We start from the raw sequence: 21603 nt of genomic DNA on the forward strand, positions 1-21603 counted from the left end.
CATTCTGGCAAATTTATTATTATTTTTTATTAAATCTTGTAGCCTCAATCTTCCAATCAGGTGGATCTTTTTTTGCGCTTCCATTTTTTGCCCCGTCTTCCACGGACATCAGTTTTTGTTTTTTTTAAATATTCTTTTTGCGTTTAACCCCCTGAGTGCCAAAGGACGAAGCCGATCATTGAGTTGCTGATATACAGAATGGGCGCGGGATGGACGCGCTTTAGTGTGGCTCCATTTTTCTTCCAGCCGGCATTACCTCCATAAATGCATCTCCTAAGTAACGGTTTAAGTGGTGAAGCTGTGCGGAGTTTATTATTAAATACTTTGAAGTGTGGAGAGGGGAGGAAAAAAAAAAAACACAAGACATCTTCAATCTCGTTTAATGATCCTGGCGCCGTCTTCGGTTTGAATGCCTGAAGCCTTCTGGGTCGCAGTGGTCTGAGATCTTGTTCGATGAAAGGGGTTTATTCACTAACCCGGGATCCACAGGGGAAATGTAGCTTTAACACCTGAACGTCACTCTGCGTTATGAACGTCCGACCTCAGCGAGCATCTCCTGGGTCCGACAACCCAGCCAGCCCTGTATAATGTATAGTTAATATGGGGAGATTTCTGTACACTTTACAGGGCCGGCTCACCCCAGTGCTCTATAATTATTATTTCAATCATGTTGAAAAAAAAATGTTATGTCCTTTGTTTCTCCTCAACTTGAACAATTCAGGGATTTTTTTCCTAAGATGTTGGTGCGTTATCATATCTCCCATGTGTCCTGGCTTTCATAAGACAGTCCCGATTTTCAGGCACTGTCTTGGGTAGCTGCACATTGTCCCACTTTTGCAGGCAGTGGTGAGCATGGAGGGGTTGAGGAGATTATCTGATTTTCCTTGACCTGCCCAAGGAGCTTTAAAATGTACGGAGGTCTCTGCTGCTGCCTGCTCCCGACTCGGATAATGCCTACTTCTGACTCAGGTCCTGCCCCTCCTCACCTTCCAGCCACGCCCCCAATGCGGAACCTAACATATTAAGAGGGGTATGCGTTACTGTGTATTTTGTGTGCTGTCTGTAAAATCCACCTCCATTTTCACCTCCTTGCGTGAAAATGGAATGTTGGCGTTTCAGAAGGTTACCTTGCTTTTTGTCTTTGTAGCAAAAAAAACCCAAAATAAACAATCTTCGTTGGTATTCTGAAAAGCACAATCTATCTCCGTTCCTAGTTTTGCTTACGGTTGCACTTTTGTCCAGTTACTAAAATCTGTATCTACGCCGATAAACTCAATAAATGAGGCTTTCTTCCATTGAGTGATTCCACTCCAGATGAACGGGTCTTCCGAGGTCCGCTCAATAGATGCGTCGGCGTTGGCGCGGAGTAATGGAGAGATGAGGGGAAGCCTAATGTTCAAAGAAAAAAAAAAACCAAAGGAAAGAAAGAAAGGGTGCCGGACACCTTGTGAGAAGTAGATGAGTAGATAAAACACTTGCCTTTCACTGCTGGATACATAATTCAGGGGCAACTTAATGCTGAAAGCGAAATGCGCTTGTGGTTGGAGTCGGGTTGTTAATGCACGTTTCCACTCTTAATGGAGGATTGCATACAGAGTTTGTTCGTCAGCAGAGCTTTACATAAATATCAGATCCGTGTCGGGAATTATTAGAGATTGGAGATTTCAGATACATTAACGGGCAAACACAGGAATTCTGTCGAGTCTCTCACGTCAGCGCAAAAATAGGAAATTATCCCAATTGCAGAATTCGGCGCTAGTAAATTTTTTTTTTTTTGAATAAATAAAATATTTTAACAACATATACCGTATATATTTTTTTTTTGCTCGTCAAGTTTAGCTGTTCTGGACATTGATCTTATGGGATCTGTGGCAAAATATGGCAAAGCCAGCATAATCTGATCAATTTCCTTTGGCGACGTTGTGAACCTTCTTCTTTCCCTGCCCTTACAAAGGCTGCCCGGTCCAATCAGCCGCAATCAGCAACTTAACGATAGAGATAACTTAATTCAGATCCAGAGGCCAGGAAGTTGAGCTGACTGCTCACATTTTATACACGTAAGGTGGGTTTCTTACATATTTTAATCACGGGTTTATTTAGTGTATAGAATCGTAAAATTATCCAGAGCCTTATTTGTCTACAGATGGTATGGTCCATCAGGTTCCCACTGAGTGGAATCCTTCAGGATAACCCTATAAGTTGTTTTGGTTCGATCCACCCACGTTCCTGTGAGGAGATCCAGGAAGACCCGTCTGCCGGCAGGTATTCAAGGTTCTTCGGCCGACACCTGCAGAAGTCTGAATAATGGATTCAATTTAAAGCGTAGTTTTGGGTAACATTCCATTTCTGTGAAGAAACCAAATCACAGGTTGAAAGTTTGGACTCCTCTCTCGAGAACAAAGCCGATGACGTGATGGTGATTGGAAATAAAAATATTTATTATCTGTCATTAATGTCTTCAGAAGAATGTGGGAAGAAAATCAGAGATTATTATGCTGGGAAGAATGTTAGTAGTTCCAAAAAATATATATATATATATATTTTTTTTTTCTTAGAACAACAAAGATTTCCCTGAACAATTGCGTAAATATTTCTTTCTGTATAAAACACAATTTCGACAGCCAGAAAACATTCTTGCAAAAAAAAAATATATATATACAATGGAAGCAGCCATCATAACTGTTCTCGGGATCATCAGGATTATCTCTCCCCTATTGTTAAGTTACTGATTGTTTTTGATTGGTCCAGCCTGCCTTTGTAGGAAGGGCGGGGAGGGGGACTCGAGGACAGGATGGTGATTGGATAATGTTAATTCATCTTCCTGTTGCGGGTCTCAGATTCCGTAGAGTAAACTTTTAAGCTAAATAGTGACTGAAAAAAGGGACAATTTACCGGTAGTTTTGAGAATTTAACAATTCCAAAAGATTTGGTAACAAAATTTCCCTTTTTTAATTCCGCTCTAAGAATTTGGTGATTTAAGGGAAGTTTTCTGTGATTTTACTGGAAAATGTAAAATCTGAAATCTCTTTACAAACATTCGGTGCTTCCCCCCCCCCCCCGTTCTGTAATGAAGCCAATAATAAAACAATTAAGAGGAGCGTCGTTTTCCATCGTTTTCCATACGTTATTGATGTATCGTCTCCTTATAGCCGTTTGTTTATGCATGGTCGGGTTATTTTTGTTTAGTCTTCTGAATGGCGAGTTCCCGTCTCAGATGTGGTTTAACATATGACTCAATCCCTCATTAGCCAGGTATCTGGTTTCCCGAGCCGCCCCGGGTGATGTTAGGTCATTCCCGCTACAGGCAACGTAAAGAAGACGTTGCTTCGTATTTCTACATCGTTACTGAAACATAAATATTTGGGATGGCAAAGAGTGTATGTGTGGGGGGGTGGGTTCTCTAGACATGTCAGATATCCCCGCCAGACACATACGCAATCTATATATCTGTTTAAATTCCCCTAGTGTTGCCAGATGTATTGTGTTACATACACAGGCCAGTAACGCGGTCCCCGGCCCGGCCCGTGAAAGCCGTTATTCACTTCGGAGATTTATCACTCAGCTGTCGAGGGGTATTTTGCGTATTGTTTGGTGTAAATTACACAGATCCGACATATGATGTGTCCATCTGTCCCAAACTCTCTGGATATGTGTTTTTATGAGGCGAGAATGTCTAACAGGTGCCTCTTTTTGTTTTTTGGGTCACATTAGTTATGAAAATTATCTTTTACCCCAAGCGAGTGGTGAACCGGGGAGAAAAATCTGGAAAATTCAATGCTTTACCGGGTTTTTTTTTTATATGAAGCTAATATTGGACTCACTATTAGCATTTCTTGAGCAGGAAGCTGTGTCGAAACACAACAGGAAGTGAAGAGTGTTCACCTTAAATAATTCCCCCGCACCGTGCTGGCCTTTGACAATCTGCTAGGTGCAAAAATCTGATGCCTAATGTTATATTTATAATAAATCAATGAGTTCTGGATTTATTAGTTTTGTATTAGTGTATGCTTTCTCCTGTTTGTGTGTTTAAGTGCGATACAAAGAGGCAACAGGCTCCATTTCTGAACCAAATCGGCTTTTTTTTATGGTCTTAAACAGTTTACTTGAACCTTTTCTCAAATGGTATTGATGTGTGAGTATATATATATATATTTTTTTTTTATATATATTTTATTTTATTTTTTTTACCCTTTCCTGCCCTTTTGCAATATTATAATGGTGAAACCATAAACGGGTCTCGTGTTTCGCAGCGCACATTCTTGTTATAGCCGGAATCTACAGAACGGTTCTCGCCGTTATGAGATAAAGTTCAGGGAAAGTTCAGCTCAGCCTGTCCAGATTTTTAATGTCTGCCCGATACACGGCACGTCATCTCCAGAAAATCGACACGTTATGGATATAAAATCAGAATGTGAGTCAACCCAAAAGCTACAGATGACAGAGTGTGTGTGTGGGGGGGGGGGCTTGATTTATTTTGTTTGACTAAAAGTCAAGAGGTGAAGGTGACAAAGTAGGCAGAAGAACATCAACCATCTGTCCAACAAAGTCAATGCCACTTGGAAGTCAACCTGGTCCACGTTGGCGACCCGTTCTCCGCTGGATGATCTCAATTCTCAAACCCTTTATTTTATCGTCGTTTCTTATATTGACGTTTATATCAGTTAACGAAGAACCAACAACCCAACAGGGCATTTTATTTACCCCGTTTAATTTATAAAGCTGTTTCTATACACATTATCGGGGCTTTCAGGGCTGTAGAACCCTGCGATACCCTCATACCCAGCAAAAATTCCGAGCTCCTAGACAAGAGATACATCTGAGTGTAGGATGCCAATGAGGGGCTGTCACTCCTAATCAGGGGCACTTGGCAGGTATGGCGAGTAACTCAGTATCTCCATTTAAGATCCATATAGTAATGTATGGGTTTCGTTACTGCAGAGACGTGCGTCTTGTAACAACAGGCAGCCATAGACTATTAAAAGCCAATATTGTGGTGTAACAGTCATCGTGATTTAGTGTCTGACCCCATTCCCTGCTTTAACTAAAACCTCTTAGCGCTTCTATCACTGGGTCGATTTTTCACTCTATTCTTCTTTTTACATTTTTTTCCCTACTTTTCATGTCCATAACTTTTATAATTGTCACTTGTTTGGCAGAGCATCCTTGGCAACAACCAAGGAAAACATCTAAAATTTCTCAGCACCGTCCAGGTCTACGCTTTGCCAAATTCACATTCAGCGCAGAGAAGAGATATTGGTCAAAGGGAATCAAAATAAGCCTTTCTGTTCCTGACTTTTAAATTATAACATTTTCTTCATTTTTTTTGGGGGGGGGGGTTAGGATCCAGTCAGGATCATATTGTATGGAATTCATGATCGAAATTGTAACTCTTATAGATCACATAACAATGGTTATTTCTTTGGCTTTTCATTTACTTTTCATATTCCCCGTCTTTAGCCTGAAGGGTAAGAAGTAGAGAAACATTTCCATTTTTTTTCCATTCTGTTTTTATTTTGTTTGAATTCTAAAAATCAATTCTATAAATCAAAATCCTGAAATTCACAGCGGAATTTTCTGAATTCCCATACATTGCCTGGGAGTAGATATTTATTTCCAAAATATATATATTTTACCAAAACTACGTGAAGCGTGTTGAATCTCCTCTGTTTTGTTTTTTTTTGTTCTTTTCATGTTTTTTGGATTTTTCAAGCAGAATTTGCTCAGAGTCAGTTTTATTTTATTCTTCTCCGAATGTGTGCTCAACACAAATTTGATCGACGATCTTAACTTTGTTATTTGGGAAATAAAGTTTGAGTGTTTGCCATGTACAACGCTGCCTCTCCCTCCACCGCTAAGGGCCGTGCCGTAGAATGATTTAGAGATCTTGGTGGAGTTTCCAAGCTAACGTCTCGCCTTCGGGTTCAGCTGATATATTGGCGGACTGGAACGTGGGCGCGGATTCTGTTAGTTTGGGGCATTTGCAAAAAAATTTACAGATTCCATTGAAACTCTACATTTCAGCCTTGTTAATTAGTCTTGAGTTTTAGGCTTTTTTTAATTAACTCTTTGGGTGATGAAGGTTGAGAGATACATTGTTGCGGCTGCGTCTCATCATGAGTAACTCTGCTGAGTTGAGGGACCCTAACATGCTACTCGGGTCTTATTCCAGTCCTAATCTAGTTCTGCTTTTGGACCTTTTTTATTTTAACCCTTTAGAGGCTTTAGTGACCCCAGAATGTCCACATGGACCCCATATGGTACTGTCGATGGTTTATTACACATAACAAAAGTTGCTATTTAATATTTAAATATAAAATACCGGTACTTCTCCCACTTTATGTTATTCTTCTTCTTTTGGGAAGATGCTCCATCTCTTCCATTGAAGCTGATTCAGGTTCAGGTGGCCTTTGTAAGTTACAAACAATGATGTATTTTGGCACCAGGTTGACTAAGCTTAGGGTGGCCGGACCAAGGAGGCAGCAGCCCTTCTGCTGCTGCTGCTCATTGGGGCCATATACAAGAGAGATCTCTAATTAAACCAGTTCACATGCTAGTTTTGCCACATTTTGCCATAAGTCCCCAAGTGAAATAACCCATACAGGTGGCTGGTCGAGGGGGTGACTGCTTCTCTGCCAGGACTCAGTGACCCGGTTACAAGGGAGATTTCTAATTAACCTCATCATAATATGCCATCGATCTCAACATCCCTAAAGTAAAACAGGATTTACTTGCAAATTATTACCAAGTATGGTGGATATATGTAATATATAATATATATATGTAATATATAAGCAGGCATATTTTACTGTTCGATATTACTGATATATATAGATTTGATGCTTTATGTTAGTTTGGGGACCCTGGATTTGATGGGTGGAAGTGTTTTATCAATGACATGGGCAAACTTTTCTCTGTGACCTTGTGTAGGTTGGCAAAACATCCATTATTTCACCCTATTACCCCGTCAATCGGTGGGTTGGATTGCGAAGCTCTTTGTAGGAGACCACGGATCCGTGTGCCACATTCAGTTAGGCTCGCTTCCACTGCTTGTTCTTCAAATCCTACATAATCTCTCGGGGTCACAGGGCAGTCATCCGTGTATAAAGGTTATGCTGATTTCTGTTGTCAAATGCTGCCCTCTACGTTCTCCCCCCCCCCCAAAAAAGAGATCTAGCCCAAAATTGTGTTACATCAGTTTCATTGCTTTTTAGTAACGTGGCTTGCCCTGCATGGGTTAATTCATTATTATTTATTATTGGAGAGAGAACTTCAACTGTTTGGGGTCAGGTAGAAATGTCCTTGTTTTGAAAGAAAGGCATATTTTTACTAAAATAACATGAAATGGATTAGAAATCCAGCGCAGAAGGGGTTAATGTTGTAAACGACTAATATAGCTGATCTTTAATGGAATCTCTTCATAGGTGTTCAGAGGCCCTTTATCACTCCCCTCACTCCTTTATCACTCCCATCACTCCTGTGTTCCAATGGCCCTTTATCACTCCCATCACTCATGTGTTCCAATGGCCCTTTATCACTCCCATCACTCCTGTGTTCCAATGGCCCTTTATCACTCCCATCACGCCTGTGTTCCAATGGCCCTTTATCACTCCCATCACTCCTGTGTTCCAATGGCCCTTTATCACTCCCATCACTCCTGTGTTCCAATGGCCCTTTATCACTCCCATCACTCCTGTGTTCCAATGGCCCTTTATCACTCCCATCACTCCTGTGTTCCAATGGCCCTTTATCACTCCCATCACTCCTGTGTTCCAACGGCCCTTTATCACTCCCATCACGCCTGCGTTCCAATGGCACGTTGTGTTCGCTGATCTAATTGATGGTTAGAAAACCCTTATATATATATTTACAGTTAATACGTGATAAATAAGTATATGGAGAAGTATTTTATAATATATATATAAACACTGAATTAAAGATTTACGGATTTGTAAAGTTCTTAAAGATGTTTCTCTTCTCCTTTGGCGATTTCCCCAGCGTGGATCGTAATATATAGCGCCGGGCCGTCGCGAAGGGCTTTAAGAAAGGATGACACAAGGTGTGTTAGGAAGGCAGAGTGTTTAAGGCGGTTGTTTTACGCTCTTGTGTCGGCACGAGCCGAGCGTTACCGGCTGCCGTTGTAGGATTTCCCGAGGACTCCTCTGCCTCGTGGGTTTTTTGGATCCTGGTTTCTGGATAATCCCCGTCAGATGTGAAGGACTTTAAATCTTTCAAAGAACTTTGTGCTCCTTGAGGAGACCTGGACACCGAGTTTTTTTTTTTTTTTTATCCATTAAGTCATCTTGAGGAGGTTATCCAAGGTAACGAGTTATTAAAACCCGGGCGCCTGTTCTAGATTTGCCGTTGGGTTGTTTGGGTTTTAAGGAATCTTCCAGGTGCAGATAACTTTTTTTTAATGTTTCGTTTCTCCAAACCGCACGATGTCTGCGAAGCTTTTCTTCGGTTGCGTTTATAGATCCGATCCATTTATAAAATCGATAACCTTTAGGCAGATGAAGCGTAACCGACATGAGCAGTAAAATATTAAAAGGCTTCCTCTTCTTCTTCTCGTTTCAGGACATTCGGGATTCCAAGACAGTTTTGTCACGTCAGGCGTGTTCAGTGTCACGGAGCTGGTCAGAGTATCGCAGAGTAAGTACAAACCCCATCGAAACATGGAGACATCGAGTGTGACCGCCGATAGGAACCATTCGTCCCATCTAGTCCGCTGTAAAGATTCAGGAGCCATATGCCGATCCCATTCATGTTTAAACTCCCTCACTGTATTAGCCTCTACCACTTCTGCTGGGAGGCTGTTCCACGTATCCACCACCCTCTCAGATAGAACTTCCTTACATTCCATCTAAACCTCTGACCCTCTCGTTTTAGATGATGGCCTCTTTATTCTAACATTTCTCCTCCTTTGGAATTAACGTCCCTCCTGTACTTTGTTAAATCCCTTTATGTATTTAAATGTCCCCCTTCCATCCCCTCTCTCTCTCTCCCAAGACGGACATATTGAGATCCCTTAGTCTTTCCTAAACCATTCACCGTTTTAGTTGCCCACCTCGGAACTCTCTCCGAAATGTCCGTATCCTTCAGGAGACGGGGGGTTCTCCAGAACGTCCCCCAATCCTCTAGGTAAGGACCGTTAAGCTGCTCTGTGGTGCACAGAACCAAAACGTATTTCGTGTTGATGTCCCTTTAATCCCGGGGAGTTCGTGACCTCTACGCACACGCTTCAGAACGGTAAAATCGGATTTTTTTTTGGTTTCCACAATAAACGCTCTTCTTTGCTTCTGTGGTTTTATAAAATTTTTGTATTTAGCTGAACTCGGCAGAAATGCCTCACCGCAGCATGTAAAACACAATCTGAGGTTGAAGTGAAAGTAAAGTAGTTGTACAGGGGGTATGCTCATAAAGCAAAGGGGTCTGGATGCCCCCCGGTTACAAAATCCAGCCCCTTCAATCATTCCCCAACACCATTTTCATCTGTTTCTTTTTTAGTGGCTTCTTGAAAATTTTATACTTTGGGGTCACTAAGAAATGTCCTTTTTGGCAGAAACACACATTTTGTCCATTCAAATAACATGAAATGAATCAGAAATCCAGTGCAGGCGGGGTTAATGCTGTAAATGACTATTGTAGCCGGCTGATTTTTTATGGAATCTCTTCATAGGTGTACAGAGGCCCTTTATCACTCCCATCACTCCTTTATCACTCCCATCACTCCTTTATCACTCCCATCACTCCTGTGTTCTAATGGCCCTTTATCACTCCCATCACTCCTGTGTTCCAATGGCCCTTTATCACTCCCATCTCTCCTGTGTTCCAATGGCCCTTTATCACTCCCATCACTCCTGTGTTCCAATGGCCCTTTATCACTCCCATCACTCCTGTGTTCCAATGGCCCTTTATCACTCCCATCACTCCTGTGTTCTAATGGCAATTTATCACTCCCATCACTCCTGTGTTCCAATGGCACGTTGTGTTCGCTGATCCAAGTTTAAGTTTAAAAGGCTAGATGATTAGCAATTTCATTGGTTTCCATGAAAACAGCCCAGTGACCCCAAACTTTTGAATGGTAATGTACATATCTTCGGTTGAAAAAATACTAAATAGGAGCCCAAAAATCTAATAGCCAAGTGACAGAACGAAGATTTTTTTCTATTTTAATAACATTGGGAAATCTAGTCCTTTTCAGTTATGGCTGGCCAAACGCAGGGACTTTTTCGGTTTAGCCCCCCCCCGGCTTTTTTTGTTAGGAAGTCGTGTTCTGAGGCACCTGGCTGCGCAGGCATAATTCTCCGGAACGGGGACGGACTACTTGGCTTTAAACCGTATAAATCTTCGCTTGTTCGATTCTGCGTTCCCTTCATCCGAAGCCTTGGTGGGTAAAATAATTCGGGTTTGACCTTTAGAGGATGCTTAATGTCGTCGGCGTGAGTGACACAGCGCCGGCTGATCATTACCAACCTGTCAATATTCACTATGAGCAAAGAATTAATAGCACCTTTCCCATCCGGCCCAATTGATCAAGCCCCCATTGATCGCTCTTTGCCAGAATATATGACGGACGGCCCAAGCGTTTGAAGGTTCAGAGCAGCTATCAATGTCGTTTGCGCCGTATTTCAGCTGGAGAAACCAAAAACTACCAGCCTTGGATTATTATTAGCACCAAAACTTTGTGTTCTTTGCAAAAACAACAATTAGAAAAAACTTCAAAACTAAGTATAAATATTTCTGCTTCTGTCCATAAGATAGGGTAGAATTAAGTGAAAAAAGGATATTTTGATGCTTTTGCAAAATGTATCTTGATCTTTGGTAAATATGATAGTTTTCGCATATTATTTAAGTATAATTCGTAGCTAAAAAGTCTATACACCTTTAAACATTCATTCTCATCTTTTTATTAGCGGTAAATATGATACATTTATACTTTTAGTACTAGATTAAACTATCTACCAGACGAGGTGGACTCTGATTGGCTAAAATATCCATCTCGCTACTAAGTATTCAAGTAAAAATGTATTTTGTATCGGTTTGTCTTAGTCTTAGTCGATTATAGCCGTTTCAGACCCCTCGAATATATGTATTGTATGATGTGCAAGTAAATTGTTGGAGCTACATAGAAATAAAAGATGATAAAAATGGTAAAAAAAAAAAGTAATTATTATAATTGTAATGATAATAATAATTGTGGTATCCATGACCCCTGTCCTATGGAGTCCACTTTCCGCCGTTGTATTCTTTCTTTAAACACCCCTGGTTTCCATGGTAAAGGAACAATTGGATTATCGGTTGACCCGGATATCAGAATTCTACCCGCTTGTCTTGAGTGCCAAAGGTTTACGATACAGCAAAGCGATGGGAAAAGATAATCCACTGATACTCCGATGGATGGAAGAACTGTAGAGGTGCAGAGTTGGGAAAGTCAAGGGGAACGTCCATCCTCTGCCCCCAACACCAGCTGTCGACGGCAGCTTTCACCAACAAGGTGGAGAAACGAAGACTGAGTCCAAAACCATGTTCCGTGCCTTTCGGACCAACGTAAAGAACTAAAAGTGAAGCATGCGCAGCCGGTTCTAGACACTGCTCTAGAGAATGCTCTATTGTAATACTAGGACGGGTGAGGACGTCCGGAGAAGGATTTTCCAGCTGCTTAGCACTTTCAAGCAGCGCCGTAAGGGTTAAAGACTTCAGAATCTTAAATCCCTCTCTTGCGCAAGCGGGGTCACACCAGGATAAGCTAGAGGCAGATCACATTTGGTTCCTATTTAATGGGTTTGTGCTACGGATTTGTCTTTTGTTCTTTGACTCAGCAATCCCTGAGACATTATTCAGATGTGCGGCGAAAGGTCAGTAAAGTGCGACCTCAGCATCACATGACCTTCACTTAAGAGACGATCCTCGGGATCCACGGAACTATCAAAGACTGGATCTAGAACCTCTTTAGCTGCCTGGTCTAGTGGCCGTACGTATACCTTAGCTCAGTGCTAGCCGACCCCATGTGTGGCCCTTAATGTACTTTTTTTAGGGCCTCCAGCTTGCTTGGGAACTCCTTAAAGGAGAAATACACCACCATGCCCAAAGTTTTTTTTTAATAAAGCTTTAAGAATCTAAGTAATACCTACATAATCCTTTAAATCCTCTTAGAACTCTATTTTTACTCACTATGAGCTTTTACATTAATGCTCGCCTTCCTACAATCCTCTCTCTTTACCATCTTCCATTGTGACCTGGAAGCTTCCCACCTTGACTATTGCAACGCTCTCCCCAGCAGTCTATTCAAAGTAGCCTTACTCGACGCTCTTCTTCTGCTTCCCCGCTCTGTGAAGCCACCACTATTACATGAGTCCTAACATACAAAGCCCTCTATAATACTGCTCCCCAAACGTTTCTGCCCTCGTAACAAGATACTCCCCTCGATCTTTACGTTCTTCCCTGGGGCTAAGCGTTTTCTCCTCTCTTATCACCCCTTCCTTTTCCTGCTTATAAGATTTAATTGCCTAAAAAGCCGCAAATATAGTATGTGTGGTCATAAAAAGCACCAATTGGCAGCCTCGGATATAACCAAAGCAGTGTAGGATAGGAAGGAGTCAGCTCCAGACCCTGAGAATCTGCCCCTTTACCCTGGGATTGGGGCAAAGACCCCCAAAGTTCAGGATAAAACCCAGAGAGTTCACAGGTATGCCCGTCCCATGCATGTTTAAATACCCTCGCTGTGTTTAAGCGTGAACCTGTAACCTGTAAGAATAATTCCTACAAGTGTATAATCCTTAATGAGATACATTGTATCGGGAAATTACTCTTCGGTCTGATATGTGCCGCTACAAATAGGGGGGGGGGGATTCGTGTCTGGATATTAGCGAGAAAAAAAAGGCATTATAATAAAAAAAAAAAATCCCTTGCAGCCTGGGAATGAGCCATTGCAGTGACCTTGTCTTTTGAATGCCATTACACAATTCACCGGCAGTCCACTCAAACCTTGATCTCGATCAATATTCTATTAAAGCAGCCCAGAAAAAACTCTCTATAAAGTTAGCGGTTTAGCCGTGTTTATAAATGGAACGTGGCATAATTAGACGCTCAATAGAAGCCGAAATGAACACCGACGCGTTTCATATCCGTTGCCTTCCGCACAAAGAACTTTAGAACTAAAACAATAAGTTACCGTTTGTTTTCGCGAAATAAACCCTATTTTCACCCAATATTGCTTGATTTCACCAACCTCAGTATTTTTATCTACTTTGGAGACATAAAATAAAAAAGTTTATTAGCAACGGATAAATGTTTCTTCCGAACGCCTCATTTATTACATGTTTGAAAATATTCTAATAATAAAATTAATGCGAGATTTCTAAAAAAAAACAAAACATATATTTTTTTTCACCTGGTTTTATGGCAGAGTTTTATTTTAATCCTCGAGTAAATCAAACTTCGTAGCGATTCAGAGAAGGGAAAACACCATCTGGCTCTTTTTTTTTTTATTTATTGGATTTTCCCCCGTTCTTCATTTAATAAATTTGCAAAATTGCACACGAAAATTAGATTAGAGTTATTTTCGGTATTTTTTTTATTTTTTTTTGCCGGAATGGATTAATTACAGACGGACGAGCTGCGCGGTTTGCAAATAATATTGGGATCTTTAAATAATAACTAAGAAAAATATGTATAAATATAATTTAAAAAAAGATAATCCTGGTTATCCATTAATTGAAGTCAGCAGCAAAGCCGAGTGGTTACTGGAAAGCTATAATAACTGTTAACTCTTTGTATGCCAGGGGCCAGTGAGAAATCTGTTGATTACTCGAAATGTAATTAAATTAATTATATTTAAGTCATTGATTTATATTTAATAAATTATGTTATCATTAAATATACATACATAGGAACTCCCCTGGTTTGACCCGGAGTCTCCGGGTCACTTTCCGCTTTCTCCGAGGAGGGGAGCCGCGTTTGGCCCCCATCCACTTCCCTTCCTTCTCCTGGCTGATATTAAGGCTATGTCGCCTACCCCGGCTCCCATGTGTGGCTACCCCAGGTCCAGGATCCTCCATGCGTTTAATAAGAGGACACCACGGAAATTTAGCACAGCTATCGTATGAATCGGCGTGAGTATGGCCGATGGAGTGTCCCTTTAATCCTTTGTTGTATGTCGCATGGTTATTACTGCCAAAATGAGTTTGTAAGACCCTCCATGATATTGATACCCCAGACTGGGGGGTTTCCCGCTGTAAACTTGGGAATTAAGACCCCCCCTAATAACACTTCTGCCGCTCGACTAATTATAGAGCCCTGCATTGTGACGCGTCCGTCCCTTGTTTGATCTTTGAGTGAACTTTTGAGGTCTCTGTATCAAATGACCACTTAACGTGGTATCAGAACGAAGCCTTCATTCCGCAGAGGTGCCGGGAAACTATTAACCATGTAAAGGAGGACGCAACTGCCCCCGCAGCTCCGTCTCCCGCAGCTCCGTCTCCCGCGTGTCTACCCGGCGAGCGGTACCTAGCACCGATCGCTTGCAGAAGAACAAACACCTCTGGTTATTTTGACTTCGCTCCGTCAGACTTTATTCGCAGTAGCTAAGCTTATAGTTGAAGTGGAGGGGCTTTGTGTAGTCCTGCTAAAGGTAAGGGTTAATTTTGTCCTCTCATTCTGGAAGTTAAAGGGGTGCAAAATGCCCTCCCGTTACCTGGACCAAGGCTAGTAGACCCCCGTAGACCCCCATTCTCCAAGACCTAACATACACAATAAAACTCTGGGTCGTTCCGCCCAAAAACCTTCCGAGTTTCAAATGAATGGATTAAAAATTATGCTGCAAATCTTCCAAAAATGTATTTAATATTGTCCACCCCCCCCTTGAGATAAGTATTCAGGGGATCACAGGAGGAAGCGGGGGCACAAAGCGAGTATTCTATAGTCTGTATATAAATCCATCTATTACCTGTGTTAAATAATAGAATTGCTCTGTCTCAGTCACTAAGCAGGACCAGGGTTTTGTCACAATCAACCAACATTACTGTATACAGAGCTGGGGGGTAATATTACTGTATACAGCGCTGGGGGTTATATTACTGTATACAGCGCTGGGGGTTATTACTGTATACAGTGCTGGGGGTTATATTACTGTATACAGCGCTGGGGGGTTATATTACTGTATACAGCGCTGGGGGTTATATTACTGTATACAGCACTGGGGGTTATTACTGTATACAGCGCTGGGGGTTATATTACTGTATACAGCGCTGGGGGGTTATATTACTGTATACAGCGCTGGGGGGTTATATTACTGTATACAGTGCTGGGGTTATATTACTGTATACAGCGCTGGGGGGTTATATTACTGTATACAGCGCTGGGGGTTATATTACTGTATACAGCGCTGGGGGTTATATTACTGTATACAGCGCTGGGGGGTTATATTACTGTATACAGCGCTGGGGGGTTATATTACTGTATACAGCGCTGAGGGGTTATATTACTGTATACAGCGCTGGGGGTTATATTACTGTATACAGCGCTGGGGGGTTATATTACTGTATACAGCTCCGGGGGTTATATTACTGTATACAGCGCTGGGGGTTATATTACTGTATACAGCGCTGGGGGGTTATTACTGTATACAGTGCTGGGGGTTATATTACTGTATACAGTGCTGGGGGTTATATTACTGTATACAATGTAGGGCTGCAACTAACGATTATTTTAATAATCGATTAGTTGGCCGATTATTTTTTCGATTAATCGATTAATCGGATAAAAAAAAACAATATGCAAATTTTTCGTTTATTTAAAATAATTTAATGAACTGGATGTTAAAAAACAACTTAAAATTTACATTAACATTCTTATTTTGTTATGATGTAATAAAAAACAATATTTTCAAAGTACAAGAACCCAAACACAATATTTATGAAACAAAATAACCCCAAACATTCTGAAAAGAGGTGGACTATTACTGTTCAAGAAACTTTGCCCCAGCCCTGGCACTTTGCACCCAGCACTCTGCACCCAGCACTTTGCACCCAGCACTCAGCACTTTGCACCCAGCACTTTGCACCCAGCACTTTGCACCCAGCACTTTGCACCCAGCACTGGCACTTTGCACCCAGCACTTTGCCCCAGCCCTGGCACTTTGCACCCAGCACTTTGCACCCAGCACTTTGCCCCAGCCCTGGCACTTTGCACCCAGCCCTGGCACTTTGCACCCAGCCCTGGCACTTTGCACCCAGCACTTTGCACTGTGCCCCTGCACCCAGTCTCCAACTCTGCCCTGCACCCAGCCCTGCCCCCACACTCACACCCTGCCCCCACACTCACACCCTGCACCCACACTCACACCCTGCCCTGCATCCCCACCCCCACTCTGCCCTACACCCAGTCTCCCACTCTGCCCTGCACCCACACTCACACCCTGCATCCCCACCCCCACTCTGCCCTGCACCCAGTCTCCTGCCCTGCCCCCACACTCACACTCTGCCCTGCATCCCCACCCCCACTCTGCCCTGCACTCAGTCTCCTACCCTGGCCTGCCCCCCCACCCCCGCGAACCGCTCTGTGCGAATGGAGCCACTCGCACAGAGCCACTCGCACAGAGCGATTCGCACAGACATGAAGAATACTTACCTCCGGAACGCGTGACATCCGTCACGCAACTAAAAGAAGGCGGAGACTGCAGAGCATGTAGCAGAAGCGGGGAACGCTCGCGGAGGTAAGTAAAAGGAGCCGAGTGCTCCAACAACGAATCGATCACTCGATTAATCGATAACGGAAATCGTCGACGATTTCCGTTATCGATTATTATCGATTTTATCGATTCGTTGTTTCAGCCCTAATACAATGTGTTTTTTTCCATGTGACTTCACATTTAATGCATGTTTAAAGGGCCATTTTACGTAAGAACGTCTCATTGTTGGAGAAACGTCTCATTCTGTTGGGTTTCCTGCGGGAAGCGTCGGCGGATTGAAGAAGCTGCCATAAACTGGAAGCAGATCTTGTGATCCATTAGTAATTCTTTTGGTGCTTTTCATATTTAAGCCGTCCGGTGCCTCAACAGATTTATTTATCTCCGGCTTGGGCTTCATGCGATGAAGAAATCAGGTTTATTTGGTTGCGGGAATGTTTCATTTCTTGGTACGAGTTTAAAAATATCAGTTCAACGTCTCTATCGATTCCTGTCTGAACCTGGAATGAGATGTTCTCTTTGCCGCTTGCTACAGCTGCTGACTTTCCCATAGTCATAAATCTTACGGATTATGGAAATTTACATAATTTAATTAAATGTCACCTTCTTAGTGCGTGTCAGTAACAGGAGAGAAAAGCCGGAAGAATGAGTCTGTGGTGCCTACTGCGTGGATGACCTCCGAAAGCCCCAACATTTTCCGAGGGGATACAACCAATTTACTGTGGTCAATGAAATGGTTAACGAACCACCGTGCAAGTTACTATCCCATGATCAAATTTGGTTTGATAAGATTGATACCAAAGTATGTTCGTAATAGACCCTATTGTTGACCAAGGACCACTTCTCCTGGGTGGCTCTTCCACTTATCTCCCACCCTCTCAGTAAAGTAAAACTTCCTTCTATTTCATCTAAGCCCCGGACCTTCTTGTTTTAGATGATGTCCTCTTGTTCTAACATTTCTCCTACTTTGTAATAAACTTCCAACCGTCTCCAAAATGTCAAAATCCTTCTGGAGATGAGGTCTCCGGATCTGGAGAGAACCCAGGACCGAGAGCCACCCTACGTGAGTGCCGGGATCCACAGGGATCGCTGTGGATTATGGGAATTGTAGTTCAGGAGCAAGTGTGGCTCTACAGGTGGATTAAAACTATAAACCCGGAATGGCGATGCGGCTTACTCTAGAGCTTCTTACGGTTCTAATGTAGCTATAGAGTTGCCCGTCCTTGTTACATAGTCTACAAGGAGATACTAAGTAGCCATAGTCTAAAGAAGGGTAATGATTAATGTCGCGGAGAAAGGATCTGTTCTTACACAACAAACAAATAAAAATAGGCAGCATTTGTAGGTAACGGGCAGGTATAGTAAAATAATCAATCAGTTACATTGTTGCACGAAGCGTCATAAAACATCAATCAAGAAAAAAAGCATAGTGTTTCCAATGCTGGGACAATTAACCCTTTTGCCGCCCTGGTTGTTAGAGGGTTAATTGCGATTTGCTGAGGAAGCCTTGTAGTAGACACTGCAGAAACCCAGCGTGATTGATTTCCATTCAAGTCAGACTGACTGCAACGTGGTCATTTTTCTCAGCCATAACTGCCGGTACTGCAGCAGTCTGCTATCCGCAGGGTGTCTGAATTATAGCACTCGCTGTCCGTATTACCTTTTACACAAATTACAACATCGCTTTCTTTTTTTTTTTTTTCATGCAAATTCATCACTTTTACTACCTTTTTGAATCATCTATCAAAAAAAAATGGGGGGGGGGATTATTAATTTTAATTTATATATTTTTGTTATTTTATTTATTTTTTCATAGAAAACCACACAAAGGCTAAACATATCTTTACAAAAGTAGCGGATTCACGTGGAAAAGTCCCCTATTCATTAAGTAGGGGTTCCTCTGTAATAGGGGGGGTTCACTTTGTACTTTTTAACCCTTCGTTTCTGGAATAATGCAAGTATTGGATATGTGTTTTATTCTGGAGGTTATCAGTTTTTTGGGAGTTAGAATTAGAAGTTTCTGTATGTTACCCGTGTTTCCAACGTTTGCATTAAAGTATGATTAAGAAAAGACGGGATCCTCTCTTACAACACCCCTGACCAATAAATAGCAGAAATAAAAACACCCAACAAATTACTTTATATCTATATTCTTAATATTGTGCTGTTTCCTTTTTTAAACCAGTTATAGTTTTTGCCCCATAATATAATGTTTTCAGGCATATCAGCCATTTGTTTGATTCTCGCTGTTATCTGATTCCCGATCTACTAAACAAACCCCCCGACTCCTTATCATACTGCCTGTGGGGAACAATAGAGAGGCTCGGTCTTAATCACCAATCGGACTCTCTGACTATAGAAAGTCTATGGCAGGGCGGACTTTATTAGCATTGCCATGTTTTTTTCTCTACATGCTTGTATGAAATAGTAAATAACTGTCCCCTCTGCAGCTGGGGAAACACGATTACGGTATTGGATTAAATATAAAACTAATTTTATCCCCATAAAACTTTACAGCACTGATTACCAGTCTGATTGTAACCGGTTTAGAATGCTCTGCTTTATTGATGTAACCTGTTTTACAATTTTATTTATTTTTCTGTTTTATTTTTTTTCCCCCCTAGCACCCATAGCCGCTGGGACGGGTCCCAATTTCCCCATTTCGGAGTTGGATAGTTCTACATATTACAGTATGAGCCCAGGAGCGATGAGACGGTCACTCCCCAGCACCTCATCTACCAGGTAACCAGCAGAGTCTGTACCGGTCTAGACCCCCCTAACATGCTTTGTTCCTTTAATGTTTCCAATAATACAAAATATTTTATTATTATTACAATTTTAGATTTTTTTGAATATTTCTGTGTATAACAGTTCTTTGTTAACATATGCAGAGCTTTACAGTGGGTTCCTTGATGTAAAGAAGAGACCTCTGAGGTCACATGTTTTTTTTTTTATGTTGTCCCAATAAAATTTTCAGCTAAAAACTCAATTTTCTCTTGGGCTAATAATAGCTATTTTTGGTGGGGGTTTTTTAAAATACATTTTTGCCTACAATTAAATTGGGGCAGCCCCTGTAAGTATTTAATTGGTTTCAGAAGTGAGCAGGGATTGGGTGAAGTGGAAGTTTGCAAACCTTTTTTCCTTCGGTAGTAAGCCTAACACACTGCCATATGCATATACTTATTTTGCTTAATGTGAAATTCTTCTCCATTTCTGCAGTACACGCTTGCCCTTACAACTTAGGGCCGAGCATATAAACGTATCCCTAAGAAAAAAAATGTTACTTCCAGAAAATTAGAGACCCGGGTAGACTTAGTTCTTGAGATGGCCGTAATGAAGGCTAAATCTCCCCCCTCCTCGAAAATATTCACAAAGGGAGGATAATGGGAATGAGCAGGAGATCCTCCCACTGGGAAGCTGTATAATGCAAAAGAACATCGACGAAACACGGAAAAGTCAATACCATTCAACACTTTGAGTGCTCTGACCCTCTCGTTGCTGTGTCATCTGTCTCTTTATGCTGGTCATGATATCAGAGCTGTCCTCCTTTACATTGTTTGGAATGTTGTTTTGGAGGCTCGGGGATCCCTGTCATTAATGGTCAGAAAAATAGGGTCTATTTCTGCTTTTTTCTCCCTTTCTTTAAGTTCCACAAAGCGACTGAAGTCCGTGGAAGACGAGATGGACAGCCCCGGGGAAGAGCCGTTCTACACGAACCAGGGCCGTTCCCCGGGCAGCGGCAGTCAGACAGGCGGATGGCACGATGTGGAACCAGGTAATGATCGGCAAGGCCGGTGCTCACCATCCCTGTCTGTTTAAAATCAGAGAGTCCTTAAGGTCCTAAAAACCCCAAAACGATGATATTCACAGTTAGAGAACATTGTTAAACGTTCTCTTAACAGGCGACCCCCCATTTTTTGGTAGCTCTATGAATAACATGTGTGCTCAAGAGTTTTTTTTGATTCCCACTCTAATCAGTCTGCTTTCCCAGCCTTTGTGTGCGTTAAACACTGATAGTTAGGAGCCGGTTTTAGGTAGGCTTGGGAACTAAGCCAACGAGCGCCCTCTGCCCATGGGCATTTGGTCTTCCATGCTAGACATTCATAACTGGTATTAATATTTTTGGAATGCGTTGCGTATCAATCCCGATAATCCGACAGTTTATGGTCTTCTTCTACTTTACTCAAAAGATAAAAGAATCCAAGGCTTGGCCCCCCTCTTGCCTAAAACCGGCCCTATCATAGCATACCTAGTATCCTTGTTGTGTTTCTATGCTATTTATATATTTGCTGTTGTAAAGAATGACATTTCTCACTCATCTTGTTGTGACATTTGTTGTGCGTTTGTTGAAACATCACCTGTTATCTATAAGTGGTGGATGCTTTGTGTCTCGACACCTCCGGCGAGATAACTCCGATGCCGAGAATAATTAAAACTGGGAGATGTTCTCCACGCAGACAAAGCTTAAGTAGGAACATTTACAGAGGTCTTCCAAAGTAACCTTGTTCAATGGAAACACCACAAAACTTAGCGGAAGATCCTCATGGTGGCTTCACTACTCCATAGTGGCCCTCACAATATGGATTGTCCTCTCAGATGCCATAAAATGTACTCATAGGTCTGCGCATGTTTAGTGTCTTCCCGCTATGTTGTAAATGACCTCCAATGAGTCCAAGTGGAAAACTTGAACTTGGTTCCCTGTACAGCACCTTCTGGAATCTTAATTTCTCTTTCGAAAGAGAATCGGCCAACGGGTCCAATGAGCGAGTCCCAAGGCTATCCCAGCTCCAAGGTTCTAAATCATTCTGCTCCTCAATTTAAACCTGGCCCGATGTCTACATTGTATCATGTTCCTTGTGAATATAGAATTAGTTTCTGGGGTCTTGTTCCACACGAGGCGAGACCAGGAACAGATGTTT

The 21603-nt window shown here is 42.0% G+C and overlaps 1 protein-coding gene across 1 annotated transcript in view; it reads left to right on the plus strand.

Annotated features, from left to right (window-relative positions):
- The window catches only part of LOC149282158 (nuclear factor 1 A-type-like), a 138160-nt gene that overhangs the window by 83943 nt on the left and 32614 nt on the right, over positions 1-21603 (plus strand). Inside the window, exons 4-6 of the mRNA XM_089498611.1 lie at positions 8575-8649; positions 19309-19426; positions 20332-20459. Coding sequence (XP_089354737.1) covers positions 8575-8649; positions 19309-19426; positions 20332-20459 — 321 coding nt within the window. The remainder of the gene's footprint in view (positions 1-8574; positions 8650-19308; positions 19427-20331; positions 20460-21603) is intronic.

This window comes from Sceloporus occidentalis, unplaced genomic scaffold (assembly GCF_023333645.1).
Source record: "Sceloporus occidentalis isolate IW3139 unplaced genomic scaffold, rSceOcc1.0.p SCAF_122, whole genome shotgun sequence".
Lineage (NCBI taxonomy): Eukaryota > Metazoa > Chordata > Lepidosauria > Squamata > Phrynosomatidae > Sceloporus > Sceloporus occidentalis.